Source organism: Perna viridis, chromosome 8, assembly GCF_037379345.1.
Source record: "Perna viridis isolate PV_CMFRI_1.1 ecotype Kerala chromosome 8, ASM3737934v1, whole genome shotgun sequence".
Lineage (NCBI taxonomy): Eukaryota > Metazoa > Mollusca > Bivalvia > Mytilida > Mytilidae > Perna > Perna viridis.
Genome location: NC_142452.1, coordinates 12,324,776 through 12,341,948, shown reverse-complemented (window position 1 = coordinate 12,341,948; position 17,173 = coordinate 12,324,776). Strand labels below are relative to the sequence as shown.

Genomic DNA, 17,173 nt, shown 5'->3' with positions numbered 1-17,173 from the left:
ATAATTCATCTGTGATTTTTGTAAAAGAGATAACGTGAAGGGTTTCTATAGGCGGTATTCCAGTGTTAATATTATAGACTGGATCTGAAGCAGATCTAAAGCAGATTGGCCACTAGAGAAAGTAAAAATTAGATGAAGTAATTACTCGTTTCATTATCGACTAACAGTGCTTGTGTCGGTAATTCCTCGATTTTCTTAGAGTTATTGATTATGAAAAATCATAGAGATAAAACGTGTGTATCAACTTCTTCTTCCATTCTTTTGTTCCTTGTATTTATTATTTAGTGGGTTGTAGATTTATCAATCGTTTTAAATTACTATTTTTTTCTTAGGTAGTTGTTTTGCATTTTATATAAAATAGTCTTTTACATATGTTTGAGACTTCTCTACCATAAAACAATTAAAAGTACATGTATTTTAGTATGCTATATAGCGCTGCAACCGTATAAATCTAACTTTGACGTACATGTCTAGCCAATTCGTCTCTAGGAGAGCCGTGTCAAACTCAAGATGTATCGTCAGTGCAAAACGAAAAAAAAGGAACAAATTAATATCGATGACAGTGGGAAAGTGCACGTCATTTTCTGGAATTAAAAAACGACGTCTTTAATGGAAACATGTATGTAATTCTTAAATTATCTTCTGTAAATGGTGTATTTGATACATCTTTCTTATTTTCTTGTACACGTAGAAGTCGCTCGAAAAAGCAATATTTACTTTTTTCCTTTATGATTGTCGTACAAGTATATCAAGGAAAAAACTTGTAAGTCTTGTGATTAGGCTTCTGACTGGGGTAACAGTTATTCCTCCATGTGATTAGGAGTCTGACTGGGGTAACAGTTATTCCTCCATGTGATTAGGAGTCGGACTGGGGTGACAGTCATTCATCCATGTGATTAGGTGTCTGACTGGGGTGACAGGCATTCCTCCATATGATTAGGAGTCTGACTGGGGTCACAGGCATTCCTCCTTGTGATTAGGAGTCTAACTGGGGTGACAGGCATTCCTCCATATGATTAGGAGTCTGAATGGGATAACACGCATTCCTTATACCTCAAATCGATATTTATTATGAAATATTTTATACAAAACTTTGCAACAGCACATTGAAAGACACGCCCCCTATATTTCCGATGGCTAAGGTCCAATAACTCTGAACTTTACTCTAATTTTGAAACAAAAACTCGAACCACAATGAAAAACACTACAAAGCCTCCTTCAATGAAGACGGATGTTGTGCATTGTGTTAAGAACTCGTATATCATAGATATCACAAAATATACATAGAACTCAAGTAAAAACGTTATTTTACTGAAATACGCGAATTATCTGTCAACTTTAAACTATACCCATCCAATTAACGAATCACTCATTAAATCATAGACATTGGCTATGTAAACCAACGCTGTAGAATACAGGGTCACATGTAATTTTACGACAATTTTGTTTGCATTTGCTAAGTTAATTGATCTACTCCATAACAGTTTTAAAAAAGATGCCAATAATCTATAAGTGCATCATAACTGTTAATTAATATTTGACTGGTGATACAAACCAGTTCACAACACAATAAAACACTTCCATGAAACGCAATTACTAACTCATGATATGAAAGACAATAAAGTAAAATATAATACCAATACAAGAGACAATAAACCGTACATTAATACCATGTTTGGTTAACGGGTTTTATCAGATTGTTCAATAACCCATGTCTATACATTGTACCATGGAATAGCTACAGAACATTATAGACTTTTAATACAAGTAATCTAGCAAACGAAATGAGGCGTAATGTAAATACAGTTTGTGTTATAATAAACTGTCGTATGACATTAATAACAATTCTAATCTGTTTGGTGCATGGAATGATATTTTGTTCAAATATGGTGAATAAATAGAAACTCTGTTATAGGCAAGAAGAATGAGAAATTGGCACTGATAAGGAAACAGTTTCTTTATGTTTCATACACCAGCAATGCTATAAATATCTGAATACTTCTTGGTGGTATTATTTTCATTTTAATTGGAAAGACTACTGTGTAGCAAGAGATTGACATGAAAGGTTACGATACGAAATATATGTATAGTTGCTGATATTTTAAAAAGACAAACACTTCTCTTTATACTCTGTACGCATCATAGACACTGTCACCTTATGCATTTCTTAGGCAACAGAAAAGAAATACACAGGTTAAAAAAGACACAATGGCGCAAAGCAACAGAAAAGAAATACACAGGGTGGAAAAAGACACAATGGTGCATTTCACTAAATGATAAGAGAGAGAAAGTGAAGAATGAACATTTCAGTGTGAACTACATTAGGTTAAGCTTTTTTTTTTGGGGGGGGAGGGGTATCAATTATACCAGTATATGTAATCAGAACACCCATTAGCCGGGAAAAGAACTTAATTTATCACTACATCTGTATATACACATACCAATGCAGCATTATATAGCAAATCCTGGGTTTGGACCGCCTGTCGAAATAGTATACTACGGGATCCATTTTGACCTTTATTGTCTATCTGAATTTCTCGATCAAGGAATATTAGCATGAGTACACAATTTTTCTGTGATCGACTGAAGTGACAAAAGCTTACTTCAATTGTTTTTGTCATTCTAAAGTAAATTCAAATTGATTATAGCTAATAGGTTCAGGAATAACCCACTGCTTTTCAAAGTGAATAAGCGAAAGAGTAATTATAGAAACTAATTCCTGTACTCCCTGGAGATTAATCTGCCTAGAGCTGCGCGAGAGGAAAATATTCGCAGATATTAAAAATGATAACATCAATTGGAAACCCATTTTTCTAACCATAAATCTTGCTCTTTATTCAGTTAGAAATAAACTCTGGAGGGAAGTGAAATAATCAGAAATCCATGATTAACGTCATCCATCCTTTATGTAAACATATCAAAGTTTGAATTATTCCAGTTATTCAATAAAAGTGAGAAAAATGTTGTTCTCGACTTTATCAAAGAGCTTTATAAAAACGAAACATCTTTCTGAAAGGACATTACATTGTTGTTTGTACAAATTAGTTCCCCGCCATTATGCACAACTTTTGAAGCAAAAACTAATTACAACATCAATTTCCGTCCGTCTTAAGAAGTAATTCCGGTTTTGATACGGGATTTTATCGTAAGAGTGAATAACTATGTACCTAATTTTTGATGAAGTGTTGTCCTGCATATGAATAAGGTAAAATGACTGATACAAAAATAGTCTAATTCAAAATCCTTCGACCGTAGCCTAAACATCAAGTATAAAGTATGTAAATAGAAATTGTATATGTCGAGATATTATAATGATTTAAAGCCTGGAGAGAACTCAGAGACCCACTGAATGTGAACATGGATCATAAAATGATAATAACAGAAATTCACTGAAAATATGGGAAATACGTGTATCATCCAACGTATACTCATACTGTCAGGTATGTAAACCTACCGTGTCGCTATTTTTGTCATAATCGATTTTTTTTTTGTTTAAAAAGTGAAGTATTTATTCTGTACTGTCTCATTTAAAGATAATTAGGGTATAAAATATTCATTCACGCTAGGATATGGTAAACAAATCATTCGTCGATTCTTCTATCATAACATTATACATTTGATCAATAAACACCAACATTAAGTCTCTTCTGCATAAAATAGTGCTTCAGGTGAATTATAAAGCAATGATATAATTCCCATGAGATCTGAAATTTACTTTCTCATCGACAAGAACTATATTGATTTTGTCTTGATGTTAACCTGCAATCCAGTAATTAAAGGTGTATAAATACGGTCTTTAAATAATCAAGTATGAAATATGATTCCTTGAAGCGAAATGCGATTATTTTTTTTTCAATCATAGAGTAAAAATGATATGAAAAAGGTTTTCTTCTATAAATGGATATAAACGGCAAAATTATCACGTGTTACTTATCATTTGCTTCATTTATTTAACACGCTGATCTAAACCCGCTTTTCATATACATTTGAAATGCCAATGAATTTGTTTCCTCTGTTTAAATTTTCTGTTACAGAACAATTTCTATAACCTGAATATTTATAGATTTCAATAAAACAAAATAAAAACAGGAAAGAAAGACTAAAAGAAAATGTTCCTAATCACTCAAATTGCAAAAGAACTTTTACTCATTGACTTTTTTAAAAAAAATTCCGAGCAGACCAAAAATTCGACCGGGAAGCAGCCCATTCTTTCTTTCTATGCATGATTTGAAAAAAAAAACAATCAGATATATCTTTTATATGTTTTAAAGCATTTTCTAGCAGTTATTGTTTTTAAGGTTAAAAAGATAAAAAAGGCATTAATGGGACATCAAGTGATACCCCGCCACGTAATGGAGAAAAAAGGAGGTGGCAAAATGTTTAAAAGGGCTTTACTTAAAAACTGCATTTTGGATTCGCTGAAAACTTAACTTGTATTTTATAGCACTAAACAACTGTTATTTTTATAGACCCTTTCCCAGTTATCATCTGGTAACCGTCGGCGACGGACAGAAGGATGCGCAACATTTTTGCCAGGTATCATATAATACCAAGCCTCTTCCTATGGTGGGGTTTAAATATTTATCTAATTTGTATCTTTTATTAACTCTCCGGGAAACAATGATTAAATCGAACCCCAAACTCACAAATTATATTTTGAACCGAACCCTGAATTCACGAAAACTTTTCGATTGAACCCACAATTCAAACGGAACGTGTTTAAACCCTGAACCAAAACATTATAAATATACGTGTAAATGTACCTCCTAAAATCACATTCTACAGTTACGACACACCCCCATAAAACCCCCGTATTTGGATTCAAAGGAATACTGTCAGAATCAAACCTTGAAAGTTTTTAATCCATTAATTCTAGTACATTTAATGTGAATTTTAAATCAAACCAAACACTTTCCTAAATTCTACAAAACCTTCAGCATCAACATCAAAGGGTTTGAATTCATGTGTCTACGGTTTCTCATCTTACAACATTCTTCTTTATTTTAATTCATATGTCCACGGTTTCTAAACTTACAACATTCTTCTTTATTATGAAAGGCGTCATAACATTTAACTAAAGTTGTTGAAAAATGAAAGCAATGCACTAAATTTTTATGTCTGAAATATGCAAAACAGATGAAGCAAAACGAGTATTAACATCTAGTCACGACACCACTTTACACGTAAAGTAAATAAATTGAATGTTTAAAAGGTAAATACCCTCAACTTTAGCTTTAAATTGTTTGCAGTCGGAGATTTTGTTAATTTCTATTGAAAACACCGACTTAGCTTTAGGAAAACATCATTATGTATGATAAAACCGCATTATATACTATAAACAAATTTACCTATTCGACCAAGAAAAGTTAATCAAATTTACATAATGTAAAAACTGAAAGATCGTAATCTCATTATAAAATTAGAATTGGACGGAGGTGAAATGTTACATTCATAAAGACAAGCCGCTAGGAATAATTCAAGTTCTCGTCAGTCGTATTGAAAAGTTTGCATTAATACATATTCAATACACAACTATCAATTTTAAAAATGTAATAATTGAGAAATTGGTAAAAATTAATCACTTACAAAATATGGGAACTGAAGGTGTAGATAACCGTGACATCATGTCGACCACACCTCCTGGCTGTTGTAAAAAATGAATTAATAATACACTCACATAGTGTGGACTTCCCAATAATAGTTTTCTTTTCACTTAAAAGGTTGCTTAGCGCTAGTTATTTTCGTTTCGTACTTCATATTTGAAGTGTACATAAATTCGAAAAACGTGCTCTGATCACAAGTTCTGTGACATCTCTGCTCGATTTAAAGAAATACAGAAATTTCCTAAATTCGTTCTCTTCCTTAAACGGTTGAATAGATACTGTTTCAGATTAGACCGTTATTGTTTCGGTGTTCCTTTGAAGATGACATTATCCCCAGAAAGGTTAGATATCGTAGTACATTGGTAAGAATCAAAATTCAAACATGTTGACGATATTGTATTGGTCTTACAGTAATTAATTTCTGTACGTTAATAAGTTGTCTTGTGACGTCGAAATATAACTTATTTTAACGTTGTTTTATAAATGCTATTCAATCCTTACTCAAGACAAAATAAAAAAGCTGGGGATGATGGGAGTTTTTTAACAGAGGCACCAATGTCACTGTCCACCAAATTACAACTACACATGTATCGTAACTTGAAATTTACATTTGCTCCACGTACAGACATAATGAAAAATCCACAATCAAACAAATAGAAACAAACAAACAAACAAAACAAAATATAAATAAAAACTTTTCCTAAAGGTTCATGCAATATGTCAAATCATGTATCTACACTATTTATATGTACAATGATGCCTTATCACTAATACATGTATAATGCAGATCGAATGAGAATCCAATTCAATTCAGCAAACGAGTTCGGAGGTGATGAAGGTTCGTTTGAAAATTCATTCCAACTTAACCATCACGCAAATTTTTCGGCTCGTATTAAAGACAGGTTTTCGATAGTGCACATCTGTAGCACATTCTACAGTGGAATGAATGAAGTTTCATTCCAACCAAAATATTTCTTGTCAACGCTGCACTATAAGTAAATACTGATGCACAATTGGATGCGTATTCAATACGTATGACTTAGCAAACATTACTAGAGATGTTATATTGTTTTCCTCAAACTGAGAAATTAGATAATGCAAGTAAAGGCACGACTTAATTAGGCAATCTTTAAGAACTATTTGCCCGAAAAAAGTTACTATTGATTAGACTGCAAAACGAATTTACACCGAATGGACTAAATAGCCATGAAAGTTTTTACTTAAGAAAATAGCTGTATAAATGTTTAATACAATGATCAGTCTAAACTGTCTTCAAATAATTGTAGTTGTATGAAGTTATGCAGGTTGCAAACTTAAAACTTTGTAAATTATAATCGTCATTAGTATCTGTTATATGAGAATACAGATGTATAAGACAAGTATACTAACAGTAATATCAATGACGAAAGACAAAAGATACTAAAAGAATACAAAATAATTATATCAAATGGTATAACGTTATCTTCTAATAAACAATCAAAAACTCATCATATGTACTGAATGACGGATTAGTAATTTAAAAATACCGGCTTTTTTTTTTAAATTATAATCTGTTCATGTTAATATGACCGATCTTTAAATCTTATCATTTCAATAAGGTTTCTAATTTCCAGATGTCTTGTACATAAGATCATTCATAATACATCTATACATACTTTATCTTATTAGTATTCAGACTTTGTATTTGATCAAACAGCATGCAGATGTTTAATTGGGACTTTAATATATAAAACATGTTTTTTTTCTTTGGCGTCGCTTTCAATGGTTGGCGAGAGGATGCGTATATACGATTTATAATTATATCGAGTTTTAGCAATGAGATATTAAAGTGAAGTTCACGATTTTTTTTCAAATTTCAGACCCCATATACTTTAATTTGCTGACAACGAAACTCGACCCTTATTTACCGCATTCATGTCATAAACGCACTATTACTATTGATGGCAAGTAAGACTGAAGAAGTTTACTTAAAATGAGGACCTTAAGTGGTATTATGGATTATGGTTCTCAGTGCTTCTAAACCAAGACATTATGTCACTAATAAAGTAATTAAAATGATCTTAATAAATGGTTTAAGAGAAATTCTCACGTAAACTTAGCTGGTCAAATAAATCGAAGCCATTCCGGAAATAAAGATGACAAAAGTGTTTTCACTGTATTTCCGTTTGAAGTGACTTTTTGCTTCAAAATTGACACGTTCAAATAAATCAGCCAGTTCCAATTTGAATACTTCTGTCTCTAATTGAACGTTTCTAGACATTACATCTACGATGGTGCCGTGAGATGTAATACTACAACACGGCTTTTACTGTAAATGAAATCTTAAATTCCTAAAGCGGCTCTTTGATGCATGTAGGTATTGGACTTGAATTCCGAAAGTTATTGGTCAGATTAAATGTAACTTTTTTTTTTTTTTTTTTTATAAATTACGCCCTTGAATTCAAAGAAAGAACTAATGCATGCCAATTTCTGTAGACCTTTAATTAGCCTATCCGAAAATGGTTTTAAGAACAACACTTATTGATTCAAAACTCCATACCGTGCTGTCAGTCAAAACTCATCTCCCATTGTAGAAAGATAATCATTGGGGATCATACACCATAAACAGCTTACCAATGTAGTTTCTGGCATTCTTAGTTATCATGGTAACTCCAATTACCTTCACGAAAGAAAGGAAATTGAAAGTGATGTGTGGAATTATTTTTGACACTCTATTATCTTCAGTCAGAGCAAGTGGAAACTATGGTGGCACATCTGAAGTGCCGATTTCAGTTCCTAGCTTAATCCTTTATAATGAGTGTCAGTCACAGTATGCGATTTCATTTGGCTTTAATCTGATGACACTATTTTGTTCTAAAGTTAGTTTTGGAGTTGTCAAGTAAATATTACACAGGTACTATCATAATACAAAACAAGACATAAATTAATAACACAAACACAAACACACACACACACACAACATTTTAAAGCGTAACTACCGCTTTAAAATCTGCACAACAGCACAACGGTATTTTTTTTGTGGGTACATGTATTTCTTCTCCGAAATATTTTTACAAACTCAAACGACAAATTCCATTGTGCAATTTTTCAAATGAATTGTATAAAACGTCTCAATATCTACATTTTCGTTTAGTCTCATTGGTGAAACATGTGATGTCACAGTGCTCAGAAGCTCACAACACAGCCTGTTCACAACCGCTTACTAAACTTAAGAACTATGACGAAATTTTGTATCCTATCGGAGGATTTGTTCCAGATTACAACGAAACTACTCTCAGCGATATATGCAAGTGAGTGAATTTATAAGAAATATAACGTTGTTTCAACAAGACATATGATGATATAATGATGACTTTGAACGAGTATATTTTAGGTGCTTAACTATAGTTTCAATGACTTTTTTTTCAGTTCAATTATAAGGAGAAACTTGCATGTATGTTAGTCATAGTCCGTCGTCTCCTCTTCAAAGTTTTCGGTTGGTTATAATGTTGGACATTGAAGATGCCTTCATATTGTGTTTTTCTTTGTGTAACAATTACTGTTTTCTCATTGCACTATGGTAACCGATAACTTGTATTAATAGTAGTTTTTGTTTATCATTTTAGTCTTTTCAAGGAGTACAAAAATTGCTCAGTTCCATATTTTTCTAACTGTGACAAACAGAGTTTGACAGAATTCCACATTTTAGATAGTGCCTTTACTCCAGTTTGTAATAATTTGTTATCAGGTTTGTGTTTATAATTACATACGAATTCTGAAAAGAAAATTATTTACACTGTACAGACCAGTTTTTCAAAATGTGAATATTATTTTAATACGACAATCAGTTCGAAGACTTGAAGCCTTATTTTTTTCAGAAAAGGATGTACCTAATGAATGTTGTATTGAACTGGCATAAGATTTTACATTTTACAGTTAGAACTATCAGGGGCGGGCGTTTTTATTTTTTTAATTTTTTAATTTTTTTTCTTTGTTTTTGTTTTATTACACTTGTTTTTTGTGTATCATTCTGTCAATTTATCAATCTTCTTAAACTGTTAATGCAGTCATAATAGAAAAAAAAGGAACTTACTTAGTGAAACATAATAAATCTACAAGCGTATAACATAAATACAAAATAATAAATTCTTTCAGCAGTTCAACAAGTTTAAATAAGCTCTAAAAGATCCCGACAAAAGATGTAAGGAAACCAATCGTAAAAAATGCTACCACTTCTTCAAAATTAAACTAAAAAGTAAAAGTAATAGAACGACACAAAGATAAACGACCCACATCTCCTGATTGTGGGCAGGCGCATGCAATCTGCGATGGGGTAAAACTAGTTTGACAAGGTCTTAATCACCCTTAAATGAACCGAAACAACAAACACATCATAAAATTTAATCAATAAGTCTTTATGGAATACAGTAACATACACCATTTTGACACAATTGGATATCCACTTAAAGAACGTCGCAGTTACTAAAAGCTAGCTCAGCACATAATAAAGAAAGAAATACCATAAAAAAATTACCAGCATTAAAAATAATAGGTCACTTCAATTCCAGTGGACTACATTTGGAGTAATAACCAGTACTAAACCAGTATTTACATGCCTTTCGTGATTGTTCTTTTCTTTACTTTTTACAGATTACGTAAAACACCGATTATGCTTCCAACGATTAAAAAACATATACCAAACCTGTCAAAAACAGAGAGATGAGAAACTAAAGACGCAGGAACCAGATGATACTCACTACAAACTACACATGTGCACGTAAGTGGTAAACAACTGCACATTAAGCTAAAAATAGCATACGAGAACAATCCGGAAAATGAAGGTGAATGTACATGTATTGGTTTCCTTAAAATTGTTATGATAACAAACGTTTAAGGTATTTTTGTATTGTGGCCATTATTGTAAATACAATAATACGGGCACGTGTTACACGTGTACCTGTAAGAGGCAAAGCATGGCAACCTATCGTTACCATTTCTTTTCTCAATCTTATTCAACATGCCAATCTCTACCAATGTACCAATTTGCAAGTTGCCAGGCACCTTCATGTTGGCCACCTTTTTCGGATTTTTGAAAACTTAAGTCGCAACTTCAGATGGTACCGCATACATGTATGTGTGCAAAATTTCGTCAAAATCGGATTTTTAGTTTTTGAGTCCGAAAAAGTTCATCGATAGAGAGACGGCAGATGATGAAAAATAATGATGATAAAAAAGGATAATAAAAGCAATAATAATTGTAAAAATAATAAAAAATACTTCGTGGGCGGTGACTTAATTACAAAAGTCATGTAAATTACTGAAAATGACCCATAAAACACATGCAATTAACAAAAGAAACAACTTACTATAATCACAATTTTTTTTTGCAATGAAAGATCAAATGCCTTGTTATAGATAAGCGACTTCTAATTTTCCTAAAATAATAAAAAAAAAGAAAAACAACGATGTATCGAAAGGAACAAATACATACTACATGAAAAAGTGTAAAAATTTTTCACTTATGCCCTTATCGATCGGCATATGTAGTAAAATAACGTTAAATATGTTAGACCTGGGCACCGGTTTCACAAAGCTCACATAAGACTTACTTGCACGTAAGTCAAATTGTTTTGTCAAGGATTAGTCTAACGTGTATAAGTTTACGAGTAACTTGTGCAATGACGCCCTGATCTGAAGGCTCGAACTTTATTTTCTTATAAATATATTATCATTTCAGAGTCACCACTGAATATGTGAGCTGCTCATTTACAGTGACAGCTGTTATGTGCTCTTTAGAGGCAGCAAATCTGTATTTTAATATAGTTAACGAATCCTTATCGATGTTACTTTCCACAACTGGATTTTCGTGTTCGATACGTCATCCAAATGATGTCATAAAGCTAATAACAACAACGACATCTACCACAACAGTGACTTCAGAAATACGCACGACAAAAACCACCACTCCAATAAATAGGACTTTCAAGCCAATAAATGTTGCAGTAGTTGAACATTTTAGATTATTAACAATATTTGTTGGATTGATTGTGTCATTTTTCATCAAGAACATGTCACTTATTTGACCTGTTGACTGTGTTTGTTTCTTGAATACGAAGTAAGCATCAATGGGTTATTTAAATTTTATTGTGTGATTGCTTATAAGCCTTTATTCCATTTTTTCATAATTGTTCTACAATGTAATATACAATTGTTGAAATTTCAGTGTTAATTATATTTTTGATAAAATAAAATTGTTGATTACTGTAATTAGATTATCTGTAAATATCAAAAATAAAAACTAAAAAAAAAAATAATCAACTATACCCCCCCCCCCCAAAAAAAAAAAAAAAAAAAAGATATACTTAATATGTAATTTCCCATGGGATTGTGGATATGTACATAATATAATTTATCGATATGCGTAAAATTTATCGACAATTAATGCACCATGAATTATGACAGTATATAAGTTTTATGGTGTCATCATTGACTTTTTGCTCGTTATGGTGTACCCATCTGCACCATGATAACTGATTTGTTCACTGTTTCATTGTTTTTCTTTCACCATTTGTCTAGCAGACGACGCTGTTCCCTAGTGCGTGCTCCAAGTGGAGTTCGGATTGTTCTCTTACATTTGTTTTTTTACGTGTTTTTTTTTTTTGCTGTCTTTTTTATGTGCTTTGTTGTATGTCTGTTTTCCCTATTTAGTATTTTTATCTAGGACTACGTTTTTTTTATTACCGCTTGTATCTTGGTTCCCTTGACTACTCATGCACAAGATTAAGCCATAGAGTGGCCACTGATTGACTTCACGTTAGTTTATGAAAGACATTTTAAGGTAGGAGTGAGGCTAGGTCTATTACATCAGAGGTATATGGAAAAAGAGAACGCCACTTTCAACAATTCGAAGTAACACAGAATTAGCATATAGTACAGATGTCTTTGTAGGAATTATTCATTTTGAGTTCCTTATACGACTTGATTGTAGAAAAGGTGTTACTCTCCAGTTTTGAAAGTTGTCAGTTTTATTTATACCTGAGTCAGTCAATACACCTAAATAAAATAAATAAAGATAAACAGAGGTTTTATTGTTACTATGGATTTGATTACTTTTGTTGCCAGGGCCTTTCAGAGTTTACTTAATGGTGTGTTACACTTATTGAAGACCTTTTGGTGATCTCGGTAAGTATTTCAGATCTTTATAAAGGGTATACGATGGTGTTCTTGTTGCATTTGTTGCGTTTCACCAAATTTGTTCCTCTTTCTGCTGCGTAATATTACACTAATTTGACAATCACACGTACTCTTCATCTGTGATAAAAAAAAACAAACACAAAACAAAACAAAACAAAGGAACAAAATTAATTGGACATTTGTTAGTCTGAGCAGGTACTCTTTTCACAGGAAACGAAATTGCAGTATAAAATAGACTTCTTGCAAAATATTCCAACATATAAAACAAACTACAGCTGGAACTGGCGAGAATATTCAAATCGTAATGGAGGACTCCTCCAGTATAATCATTGTTCAACTCGCAAGGACAAAATGAAAGAACTGTTTGGTGACATCTTTGAAACTGATATAGAAAGTCATTTTTATGCTATAAAATAATATTTCTAACTATGGAATATTGTTTATATTTCATACACCTTAAATGTGACCTAAAGATTCAATATCACTGATGATATTTTTGTATGGAATACAAAAGACAATTTTCTATAAAAATGAAATTGATCTATATTTATCAGAATAAATTTCCACTAATTCCGGATAAATTTAAAATATGATACATGATACGAGCAAAGCTATATATACCAGAACGAGTTATTTTCCATTGCGCACGGCTATTGTTTTCGATACGACTTCCCCAATGTATGATCTTCCTTAAATGAGTCAATGAGTTTTTAACTATTTATATTACAATAAGTTGGTAGTAACATAGGTCATCCACACATATCTTTCAACCATTTTAATAGAATTGTGTTGTATAAGATTTGCCCTCGTTTGTTTCTTAGATATTGTTACATCGTCTTCAGCATCAGCAAAAACCCAAGTAGTCGAGTAAAAAGTTAATTCGTCTGCATGAAGAGACTAAACTTTATAGTGAAGTTCATTATACATATGGAGTGTCATTTTCTATCACGACTACAATGCTCCTTTAGATAACCCAATTTTCTCTCTTGGGCTGAACATGCCACCGGAAACACACCAGAAATCAAAAGTATGTATGTAATTCACGTTTTTCTCTTAGATGTTATACTAATGTATTAACGTCATGATTATAATTGTATTATCAATTTATTTTGCTGGGAACACATGGTTTTGTAATTTCAGTGTTTTTAAAATCATTCGAATTATTTATTAATCCCTATCATAATTTTCAAAAATAAAATAAACACTAGATATATTGTTCCGAAACCAATTTTTAACATACAACTTTAGACATGACCTTCTGACAAAGGAAATACAAATAAGTCAAATACATTCCATTGCTAACTAATCCAATAACAATCTCTACATTAAAACAAAATTTCATTCAGCAAATTCAATTTAATTCTAGAAAATTGATCCAATTTACAATTACCCCGTCATGGCTACGAAAAAGTCAATTACACTTATTCTACCATGTTCCCGATAAAGTGACGTTTTCATGTTACTTGAAGTAGATTACACGCGGTGCACTTGATTACATCGGGTGATACGGATTTCCCATAATTCGTTGGATTCAAGTCGACCAAAGAAATCGACATGATGCCAATCAAAGCAAATTTTCTCGGGCCATTTCAGTGACGAGGGAAGTTTAATGGGTAATTATGTTGATTAAATTTTTTCACACATTACTAAATCAGTAACATTGAGTGTCAAATGAAAAGTGGACAATATAATAGTGCTATAAAATAACAAAAAAGGTTTAATTACAAAAACATCATTAAGTGAAAGTAAGAGATATCAATACAGTCGCACTGTTGTTTATAAATCCTGAGATCTTAGAAGGAGTGTACCATGAATGAAAAAGGGATACTATAACGATGCTGATGCATTTAATTAGGTGTCTGTAAATGTAGAAGCTACATGTATATGTTCCTTAATTAGCCCTATCTGTGATAAATATAAATTTGATGTTTTCTTACAATTAAGGTTCTTTGCCATAAGATAGGATAACATGCAACAGAAGACATGGGAACAGAAATTTAAGTTGACAACATCTAAAACATAATGAGACCTTGATATCTATTATTTGGCATTGTTTGTTTGTGTTCGGAGACGTAAGGACCTAACGAAATGGTATGCAATGCATGGATTACAGACCTCTTAACTTGTCCTATATTCAATCGTAATCAATCGTAAGTAAATTCGATAACAATGACGATACAAACTGTCTTCCTCCCAGAAAGATCAATTTTAACTCAAATGAAATAAAAGCTTTTGTCAACCCCTCCCTCCATTTAAATGATAATATTGAAAAACTAACTGCAATAATCTACATAATGAATCGAAATCAATTTAAATATTTTAAATAATTGTACCACCGTCACAATCAGTACAAGGATATTCCCATGGAAAGGACTTTGGTCACTTCAAATGTACAAACTGTAATCGATATATTTTTATTGTTCTGCTAAGATTAAGGTAAATCAAATAGTATTCAATTTTTTTATTTATGGAAAAACCGATCGATCAAATTGACCATCGATTAGAAAGAGATTATGTTTCGAGCACTCATCGATTAATTACTTTCTCTAATCGAACATTTATCGATCAAACTCGCTTAAGAGTTTGATCGATTAGTGATCGATTATTTTGATGACTATTTTTCGATCAATTAAAATCAATACATGACCGCTTAACAATCTATCAACAATTTATTACTTTCATTTATGTCCGTTCATGAACGACTCCTAACGATATTTCAGCTTTAATTTGAAAACAAGTACTATCTTTAAAAAAGATGACCGACGCAGTAAGATGTGTTATTTTTACTTATACTTTTCTACCTTGAGTTTAAATGTAACTTTTAACTGTCTAATGTATAATGTTGTTGTGGGGCAGGCTGCAGCCTACCATGTTGTTTGAAAGTTTCCTCGCCATTGATTGAAGACCTTTGGTTGCCCTGAGCTGACATTTTCATCCCGGTGGGCTTGTTTCTTTGACATATTCACCATATCCGTTCTTGTTATAGATTACAACTCATTTGAATTTGTATTAGAAACAACCATGGTAACAATGTGTAGAGTTGAAAAGCTGAAAACCCCATATATTAGAAATTTACAAAGTAATTCTCACTTAGCTGTCTGTAGAAATACAAAGAATTACACTCATCCATATAGTGTGCATAATGGACAAAAATAACAAGATAAAGTTGTATCATTATATAAGTTATGTAAGTTCATCAATCAAGTACAGAAAGTCATATGCATAACGCTCGCTTATGTAAAAAAATGTAGAAAAAAATGTTCTTTAAAAATTTGTAATTTTCTGTATGCTTCTTCTTTTTCTTCCTTTTGCACTTTTCATCAGATTGATGTGTAAAACTGCTGGGAAATATGTTATAAAAGAAGAAAAACATTAGTAGTTTGAACCTGGACTATGGTTCCCCAAGTATAAAAATGCATTCCTTATTGCACGCTCTCTCTCTCTCTCTCTCTCTCTCTCTCTCTCTCTCTCTCTCTCTCTCTCTCTCTCTAAAAGTCATAAACTTAATATAACTTAGTATACTGTATTAATTTAAAATTGTATGTTTTTAGTATCTGCCATCCTATTGCAGGTTTGGGCACCAAAAAATCCTTTATTAAGAATAATGAGTTACTGTCATGATTTGACGAATTGTCTATTATTCATCTCATACCCGAAACTTTATAGGTTCATGTACAGCTTTTATTACTTTTAAGGCTGTTATTTCTATTCCAAGGCACGGTATTTGATCATGTTCATGAAGTATATTGCATACAAGTTATGATTAAAATAGTATTGAAACATTATATATTGCCTCGCACTAGAAAGAATATTTCTAGTATATTTCGCACTAGACAATACTTGCCTTTTCCTTACTATAACCACATGCGTATTCAAGTGTTTGGAGGGGCCAGGGTTGACCCAACGTACAACTTCCCAAATATTTTGAGAAAACCTTTTGTTTTGTATGAAATATTGAATTTTCACCAACTCTTCCCCCCTAAAAAATCTTCTCTTATAGTCACTTAACCTGAAACTCTGGATCTGCCCGTGATAACTTATTCCATATAATAGGAGAAATACATATAAAGTATATGATGTATTTAATATTTACAGATCAATTTTACCTTTCTTAGTGGTGTTCAGTGGTGGCTTTTATTTTTTTTAAAATCTGTACCAGGTCTGCTTTGTACATTTAATTGCAACTTCATCTCTTTTTCTTTTAAAATTTCCTTTTACCTGAATAAAAATAAATATCTAAATATCATCTGACCGGAAGTAAATAAATACAATGTAACGATTTAACTAATGTCTCAGAATAATCAAGGGAACCAAGGTTATTGACCTAATAAAAGTAAATGAGGAAATCGGACTCTACTAAATCTGTGATAGCATTCAAATATGAAATGATGTCTTTG

The 17,173-nt window shown here is 31.9% G+C and overlaps 1 protein-coding gene across 1 annotated transcript; it reads left to right on the top strand.

The window, feature by feature from the left end:
* Positions 1 to 3,368: 3,368 nt before the first annotated feature.
* On the top strand, positions 3,369 to 11,824 carry LOC148609362 (uncharacterized; the record flags this gene model as incomplete). The annotated part of the gene is made up of 6 exons (XM_088541295.1): positions 3,369 to 3,440; positions 4,470 to 4,536; positions 8,737 to 8,893; positions 9,209 to 9,330; positions 10,233 to 10,359; positions 11,320 to 11,824. Coding segments are annotated over 6 exons (891 nt in total), but the record flags the coding sequence as incomplete, so codon positions are not given.
* Positions 11,825 to 17,173: the final 5,349 nt, after the last annotated feature.